At 49.5% G+C, this 8,838-nt stretch overlaps 1 protein-coding gene across 1 annotated transcript; it reads left to right on the forward strand.

Annotated features, from left to right (window-relative positions):
- The first annotated feature begins 472 nt into the window (after positions 1-472).
- Positions 473-8,351, forward strand: RAB39B (RAB39B, member RAS oncogene family). Its single transcript, XM_033072528.2, has 2 exons — positions 473-734; positions 4,844-8,351. The coding sequence occupies exons 1-2, from the start codon at positions 520-522 to the stop codon at positions 5,268-5,270; spliced, it is 642 nt and encodes a 213-aa protein (XP_032928419.1). The 5' UTR covers positions 473-519; the 3' UTR covers positions 5,271-8,351.
- The last annotated feature ends 487 nt before the right edge of the window (positions 8,352-8,838 follow it).

The following is an 8,838-nucleotide window of genomic DNA, read 5'->3' on the forward strand; positions in this document are numbered from 1 at the left end:
GGCTCCGCTCGCCTCGGCCCCGCTCCCGGCCGGCCCGCACGGTCCCGCCCCGCCCCGCCCCGCCCGGCTCCCGCACCGCCGCGTTCCGGGGCTGGCGGCTCCTCCCGGCAGTGCGGTACCGCGCGGCCGCCATTGCATCACCGGCACCCGCGCCAGCCGCGCCTGCAGCCCGCACCACACCCGCACTCCGGCCCGGGCCCGGCTCCGGCTGAGAGCGGCATCGAGCGCGGGCTCCGCGGCAGCGGGGGAAGGACTCGCGGCCGGGCTCCAGCGCCGGCTCGGCGGCTGCGGGGCCGCGCCGGCAGCGCCGCCGTGCCCCCGGCCCCGCGTTGGGCGCAGCGCTGAGGCGGCGGGAGCCCGGCGGGATGCGCCGGTGGTGACGGGGCAGCGGCAGGCGCGCAGGGCCAGCGCCGCCCGCCATGGGCCCCGCCTGAGCGGCGCGGCCGCGGCCGCCCCGGGGCCCGCGCACCGGGCATGGGCGGCGCGGCGGGCGGGCGCTGAGGGGCCGGCGGCAGCAGCATGGAGGCCATCTGGCTGTACCAGTTCCGCCTGATCGTCATCGGCGACTCCACAGTGGGCAAGTCCTGCCTCATCCGCCGGTTCACCGAGGGGCGCTTCGCCCAGATCTCCGACCCCACCGTGGGCGTGGATTTCTTCTCCCGGCTGGTGGAGATCGAGCCTGGCAAGAGGATCAAGCTGCAGATCTGGGACACTGCCGGGCAGGAGCGGTTCCGGTGAGAGCCGCGGCGCGGGGCCGGGGGCTGCGGGCCTGGCCCCGGCTTGGGCGGGGGGCCTGCGGGTGAGGCGTGTGGAAAGGAGACAAAGAAGAGTCAAATTGGCACCTTTTGTGCCCCCCCACCCCCATATCCCTGGGACCCGTGTCCACCCCAGATGGCCGAATGCAGATGTGCAGGTGTGGATGATGAGGAGCGGGGAGGGTGCGAGGCCCGGTCAGAGCTGAGTCCGCGTTTTAGCAGCCGAGGTGCCCGTGCATCCGCGGATGGAGCTGGCAGGGAGAGCGCCTGCTTCCCCCGCTGGGGCGGCAGGGACCAGGATGTTTCACACACGGACTCTAACGCTGAGGCTCACGATGCAGTGGAATATGTGTTTGGCTCTCCGTAGAACAGAGGAAGGTCGGGATAAACCCTTGGCTGTGGCTGTGAAGAGATGACAGGTGCTTTCTGGAGAGTGCCATGCCGAGCGCTGCATGGGCACAATTTGGGAGCTTAAGCAAGAGTAATCAAGTCTCGATGAAGTAAAATAAAGGCAGCATGTGGGATCGTGCCAAGTTTCCCACAGGACTGTGTGGGAAAAACAGCAGCCTTGGTTGGAGCAGGCTGGGCCCCAGCCAAAGAGGGGCTCAGACCTGCTGCTCAGACAGCTCTCATTTTGAAGGGGTGTCAGTGTACCCGCAGCTCCTGCCTCCTGTTTACTTGTGTTTTTCATGTCTTTAACCCTGATCCGCTCTCCCATCCTGCTCCCTCTGGGATCACTTCCTGTGTTCCACATCTCTGTGTAGCATCACAGAGTAGCTTCCACTTCTGTGCTGTAATGACTCGCCTGAGGAGTGTTTTGGTTTAATTCAGTAGATGAAAACTCCCCTACCCTCCCCGCTCTCACCACCTTCCCTTGTATCTGTGGCACTGGTGTCTGTGTCAGGATGTGCAGTAGTTGGTCCTTATCCATGAAAGGTTTTTCCTTTGCTACCTTGAAGCCTTGCAGGCAAGGAGCTGGTGCTTTATTCTGTTGAGAGAGGAGGTGCTTTAGCTTGCAGTGTTGCATCAGCTTCCAGCTTTGGATCTCTGTCTGAGGTCTGTAGAAAACCTGAGTTTTCTATAGACGTCACCTGAGTGACGTCCCCTGTTCTGCCATTGCTGTGAAGAGCAAGAGCTGTTGGGTGGCTTCAATTTAAACATTAGAAAGTTCAGGGCCCCTGCTTGCCCTTGGTGCTGGGGTTGACCTGACCAGGCACTTGGGTTGTCAGCATGATGAGCAGGTGACCTTCAGCTCAAGGGCGGCTGCACTGCTTCGGTGGGGAGCAGCCTGCAAAGGCAGGAAGAGTGCAAGGGGTAGGAATGGTCAGTGACATTAGAAAAACCTCACTGTGCAACTTTGCAATGCCCTTGCCAAAGTGCAGATTTTAATTCCCAATGTGAAAAGCTGGAGCAAACCCAGGGGCCTTTATGGTGCACTCTGAAATGTGGAAAAAAACCAAAAACAACCAAACCAACAAAAAACAAAAGAAAACAAAACAGACCAAAAAAAAAAAAAACCCAAAAAAACCCAAGGAGAAAATCTGGTTTGTGTTTATCCCTTTCAAATCACTCTTAGCCCTATGACAAATTGTGCCCCATGAAGATAACTCTTGGGTTCCTCCTACAAGGTCTGTTTCTTGACCAGAGACAAGAATTAGCTGTTACTGGAATAAGCCAAAGCCTTGGACTTGTCATAGGCAAGAAGTGCAATGGAGCAGGTGCTCTCCAGAAACCTGCAACTTTTTTTATCATTTGTCGAGCACAGGGAATATCTTAAGAGGGAAATCTGTAAGATTTCCTTTTTCTGATTTCAGCATTTCCAGCCTGCTTCACATAGTTTAACAGCTGTCCCGCGAGGACACACCACTGTAGTTATTTTGAAAACACCTTGGCATTCTCTGAGCAGCAGCTGTGTTACAATTTTGCTCTTCCTGACCCCCTGTTGTGAGCTGTTTCACTCTCCATAAATTAGTAGCAATTTCTGTGCAGTCAAGGCTTAAATTACAGTTAAACATGTGCCACTCTGTTTTGCCAGATCAGGCCCCAAAACATGCTGCCTGAGGCAGCGTTGAGGCTGCTTTTGAGCTCTAGAAGAGCAGGGTCCAAATCTTCCCATCCAGCAGGTTTTGCCCATCTCTTGTTGCTCAAATACTGTTACTTTTTTGCCTGAAATGTGATGTTGTGTAATGCTAGCAAAAGCAAAAGCCTGTGCAGCCCTTGCTCCCTGGAGCTGTGTCCCATCACCCACAGAAGAGCTGTTTCCTTCCAGCCAGCAGCTCTTCCTCAGCTGAGAAGGAAAAACAGGCATGGACCCTGGGTGCAGGAGTCCCTGCTGTGGGTACAGAGCAGGGGGCATTCCCAGACAGAGACATTACCTGTATGTTAAAATTTGGCCAAAGTAGGTGCGAGTCCCTGTACTGCCCTGCGTCAGCGTGTGAGTGTGTGAGAGGAGGGAAGGTAAAAATCCTGGAAGGGAGTTGGGGAGGGATGTGCAGCATGAAGGCAATATGCTTTGCCTCCTGCAGATCGGTGAGGAAGAGTTGAGGAAAAGGCTTTAAGGAAAGGCACTGAGACCTTCACCTGGTTTTACCTTGAAGCAGCATTCAGCTTAGATCTCATCATGTCTTTCAGAAATACCTGAGGCATTGTTGTTGCTGGCAGGAGGAGCCAGGGCTGATGGCACAGAACACAAGAGAGAAGCAGAAATGTCTGTGACAGTGTGGGGGTGAATTCTAAGTGCCAGTATCTGTTTGCAGCTGGCCAGATAGCAAAAGGCAGATCTAATTCCCTCAGTGCCAAATGTGCAGAGTGACTGTTGTCCCTAAGCCAAACAGTTGAAGAGGAGAAATTACCCAAACATAGCCAACTATGTTTTTTCCCCTGCTTCTGGCTTTCTTCAGTTTTGTCTGTGAATTTTTACCCATCACTGGATGTTTGTTGATAAAACAATTCTTGAAAACTCCAGTTCATCCTTTCTTGGGGCAATTTTGACAGATACACACACTACAGGACCAAATGGCACCTAACAACAGTCTTGCATAGCCAAAAAAAAGACTTGTCCTAAGGTAAAAATGCAGCAGTGCTTATATTACTCCAGCAAGGAGAGTTCAGGCCTGAGTGTGAATTCCTCCAGGGACTAAAATCGATCATTGCTTCTGGATTTAGAGTGAATCCATGACTTGCAGAAACACCAGTGTTCATCAGCTTCTTGATTTTCCCTTGTGTAGTAGTCGCTGAACTGTAGCTCTGCTTAACTTCATGGCCTTAGCTTTGCTCCATTGCCCTGTGTTTGCTGATTTCCTGTGCTGCTTCTGGCTGCCTTGGGCTCACCTGGCTCAGAAGAGCTGTGGGAGATGTATTCCATTTTCCAGCCTGCAGTTCTGGGTCTTTTTGGTGACTATTTAATGTTACCAGTATTTGGCAGGAATATGACCAGTGTTAGTGCAGATTCTCCTTGGAAGCTCTCGTATCATTTTGCTGTTTTTTGGGAGGTCAGGCGGGCTGCTCCTGTCAGTGCCACTAACAGTAGCAGTGTCCTGTGTGCAATGTCACTTTAATCCAGTTGTGTAGTGGAAGAAGCTGTACAGATGGGTGGATGTCCCCATCCCAGGGCCCTAGGTATATGGAGGGGAGTTACAACCCCATGGTCAGCCTTCCAAATCTTTGACCTCCTGCTTTTATGTGGCTGTCAGAGAGCGGGTGTTCGGTTTCAACTGAATCCTTTGATTTGTCACAGTGCTTCTAAAGCAGTGGGTTAGATGAGGTGTCCAGAGAACTGATGTGGTGGGGGGTGGGACTCAACAGCCAAGGGCATACAGAAATCCATAAGAATAAAAAGTGGTGGGGGGGATTTTGAAGAGAGCCATAATAAATCAGTGTGGCAGTTACCCAAGTGTGAAGTCTTGAAGCCAAAATAAATTTTCCTTTTAAATGACAAGTTCTAAATAGCACAAGCTAGAAAGTCCTAAGACATTGCCTGAGTGGCCTTCTCTTGCCCAGAATTCTGCAGGGTAGACAGGGTGGTGGTAATGCAGGACATATATTAACACAGCTGTAACTTAACACTGTTGTGGCTCCTTGGCTTGCAGGTCCATCACCAGAGCCTACTACAGGAACTCGGTTGGAGGACTCCTCCTCTTTGACATTACAAACCGCAGGTCTTTCCAGAACGTCCATGAGTGGCTGGAGGAGACCAAGGTGCATGTCCAGCCATACCAGATCGTCTTTGTTCTGGTAGGTCACAAGTGTGACCTTGACACGCAGCGGCAAGTGACCAGGCACGAGGCAGAGAAACTGGCGGCCGCCTATGGCATGAAGTACATTGAGACCTCAGCTCGGGATGCCATCAACGTGGAGAAGGCCTTCACTGACCTGACTCGTGATATATATGAGCTGGTGAAGAGGGGGGACATTTCAATCCAGGAGGGATGGGAAGGGGTAAAGAGCGGGTTTGTCCCAAACGTAGTGCACTCTTCAGAAGAAGTGGTGAAATCAGATAGACGGTGCTTGTGCTGAGCTCCTCTAGAGAGGTGAGTGGTGATGAACTCTACTAACCAAATGTACTTTACTAAGTGAACTCAGTGTGACAGAAGGGAGAGCAACACTCCCATTGTGAACAGCCTCCCACATTGTTTTGGACACCAGGACAAACCCTGGAAAGAAATATTCTGTTCCAAATAACCTTTCAGAACCGGGGGCTACAAACCTGAAGGAGAATGACTGAGGGTGCGTGTGGATGCTGTAAGGACACAGGAAGCAGAAATGAGGGGCTGCACAACACAGGGGAGAGTACACAGAGCTGAATGGGCTAGTACATGCCAGGGTACTGTACATGTTACCGTGAAGTAAACCTGCTGGCTTTTGGAGCCACAGGATGGATACTCAGGCATATGACAAACAGGCAGAGAGAAAGCAGGAGGACATCTTGGTTTGTGTCAGCTATTTCTTTCCAGGAAGGTCTAAAGGCAGCACAGATACCATTTCCTCATAAGGGCAGTTCCACAGGAGAAGCTTACTGACATGGTATGCACACTTCTAAGTTTTCTTTCTTATGTTTTTGAACATAGTTCAATAGCAAAGAACATTTTGTGGGATTTAAAGAGGAAAACAGTAGTTATTTGATTGGTAATTAAAATTTTAATTATTTATTTTTTAAAATTATTCCTCCCTTAACAGTGTTTTTTCTTGCTGTGCTGTACCAAGACTCTAAGTGGCAACTCTTACTGCAGTAGGGATTATTCAATGCAATTTTTACTCATTTACTATCTGGGTGAGTACCTTGGAAGTACCCCAAGTTCAGGGCTTTCCAGTAGAATTAAGTGATCAAGAGCATAGAGAGAGAACCATGTCCTCAGGTGTTATGTCTTAAGACTGGGGTGTTGCAGCCAGGTGGGACACACCATTTCTGTCTCAGTAACAGCACTGTGCTGACCTTACCAGCCAGGTCACAAGGAGGAATGGAAAGGAGGGAGGGGAAAAAAGTAACTCAACAAAGTAAGAAACTTGAAAAGCTTAACTCAGGTGCATCAGACATCCTAAAAAGTGTGATTTGCTCTTAAAGAAGTTAAATAGCATTGAAAGCAACAGCTTCCATTGGTACTTTCTGCTGTTACAGTAATTTTCTGTCTTGACCTCTGTGAAAGAGAACTGGCACTGAGAAGGTGGAACACACAGCAGGAGTGTCTGAGCAGGTGGAAAGGAAAGCCTCAAGACACTCAAGAATAAAATTTGTTTTCCTCCTGACAAAAGAGGATCCATCTCAGGCTGGCCATCATGGGATAGCAGCCATGTCACAAAAGCTCTATGTAGGTGGATGTTTACTGGGAATGCCATTCACCACTTGAAAGCTTTGCTTCTGCCAAATTTTAACCCAAGTTTTTGAAGTGCAATGGGGTGACAGTGCTCCTGTAGCAAATTAGGAAAGTTCAGCCTATTGAAAGCAAACAAACAAAACTATAGTGACTTTTTTACTTGTGTTTGAAAGCTTTATACACCAAACTGCAATGGGCAGGAGGAGGGGATTAAGCAAAAGCCACAGGAAGCATCTAGTATTTATTTTAGGCCTCTGAGTAGAGAAAAAAAAAATTGTTCCAGCTTTTTTAATCTGCCCCGTCTACAGAAATACAGGTCTTGATTGCTGTTGAGTTCAAACTGTTTCTCCTTCTGAACCTGTTCTCACAGTTTGCAGCAGCACATGGGCAGGTCTGTATCAAGAAAAAACATCCATATTGAAGCTGTAAAAAACCCCAAACCCGCAGCAAACCCAATCCAACAACCCAAGCCCTGAGCACTTTTGTTTTTAGTGTTTTAGGAACAATTTCAGTTCCTGGAGCTTTGCAGGGGAGCAGCAGCACTGCACCTGCTGGGAAGGCACAGGGAGCAAATTCCAGGAAGGTGGAGGGGGGGCATTGGCCTGGTGCTTCTTGGTGAGCTGTCACTGGTTGAATAGGCTGTGAGTGTATCCTCATGCTAAAGGCCAGTCAATGCCAGGCACTTGTGTTTGAGTGCCCTGACGATTAAAAAGAAAAAGAAAAGCATGCCCTTTACAAAATCTGTTTCTAGGTGAGCAAAGGTGGGTGCAGGGAGCACCCCAGAACTGGGCAGGTGCCAGGGCTGAGTGCAGGGTTTGCTCAGTCAGTTGCATTTCACAAAGGCCGGGGCAGACAGCACCAAAGGGGCAGTTTCTTTGTCCACCAAACAGCTGCTTCAGCTTTTCAGGGGCTAGCTGGACACTAGGTGTGTCTGGGGGTGTCTGGTTGAGGAGCGCAGCAGCCCCAAGGGTAGAGCCAGAGGGTGACATGAGGGGCAGTGAGGAGTTGGATCAGGCATTTTAGCAATAGTAAAATTCTGTAATTCCCTATGTGAGAGCCTGGCCAGAGGGGAAGATCACTTTTCATGAGACAGACAATATTTTATTTAATGGGTTTTGGACATTCCCCTTTACTGCTCCCAGGGAGAAATTCCAGAAAGCCTAAGCCAGTAAGTGCATTCAGGCCTTCAGAGTAAATCTTCAATTTAAATACAGAAGTGTTCTAATTCTAAAGAGGAACAGTACAGAAGAAAATGTACACAGTCTTAACTACTTAGAGTTAATAAATTGTTATATTAAATGATAGAGAAATCATTATCTACATCTTTTTCTAATTCCTTGCATTTTCTAGACAGCTTATTAAAATATAGGAAATGTAGATTCATCTGTACAAAATTTGGAATGTTTTTTCTAAGATGAAGAACTTATTGGATACGCTAAGAATTCTTTTCTAACAACTGGTTTTAATGCTTTGACTTAGAGAGACTGAGAAATCAGAAGGTAAAAAGTCAGGAGCTCTTATACTCTAGGAGAAAAAAAGAGGAAAAAGAAGCAAAAGCTAACTTTGTGGTCTCTACCACATATTAAAAATAATCTGCATGTTAAACTGAACTTGCTCAGAACCTCCAGAATAAAAGCGTACTTTACACTGTCCTCGCTTTGTTATGCACTGTAACGAAATGTGAAAATAATGCTGTATTTAGCTGTCTGTATGTGATTGAAAATATGCTTGTATTTAGCAAAATGGTTACTATGTGATAATGTGAAATTCAAAACTTGTAAAGAAACCTTGGTAGTTTTGGTTTTTTTCCCTTTCCCCCTGCCCATTCTCTCTTAGTGTGTTCCCTGCTCCCTGTCCCTGCTCTGTATTCCAGCCAGGGCTGGATCCACCATTCCCAGGCACTGCCTCACAGCCACGGGACACTTTTCTCTTCAGGGCCTGCCTCAGTGTGCACAACCTGTCTTCTGCCTTGCTGAGAAAATCCAGACCAGCTGCTCTGAGACAAACCCAGCCCCTACTCCCAGCAGTTGCAGCCACCGCAGCCTTGGCCCCCCCCCCCCCGGGGCCTCTGCAGGTCTGGTAGCAAAGGGCAGAGCAGACCTAGGCAGGGATTAGTCACTGAGCTCATCTGTGAGTTTTGGAGTCATTTACCTCAGATCAAACGCACAAATGCCAAACCCTGAGATATGATGGCCACAGCCATCACCCATCCCCCACGAACCAGACCCCTTTGCACACAGGAGCCATTTCAGCTCCAAGGCTGTCACTGTCCC

The sequence above is a fragment of the Catharus ustulatus genome, chromosome 14, assembly GCF_009819885.2.
Source record: "Catharus ustulatus isolate bCatUst1 chromosome 14, bCatUst1.pri.v2, whole genome shotgun sequence".
Taxonomy (NCBI): domain Eukaryota; kingdom Metazoa; phylum Chordata; class Aves; order Passeriformes; family Turdidae; genus Catharus; species Catharus ustulatus.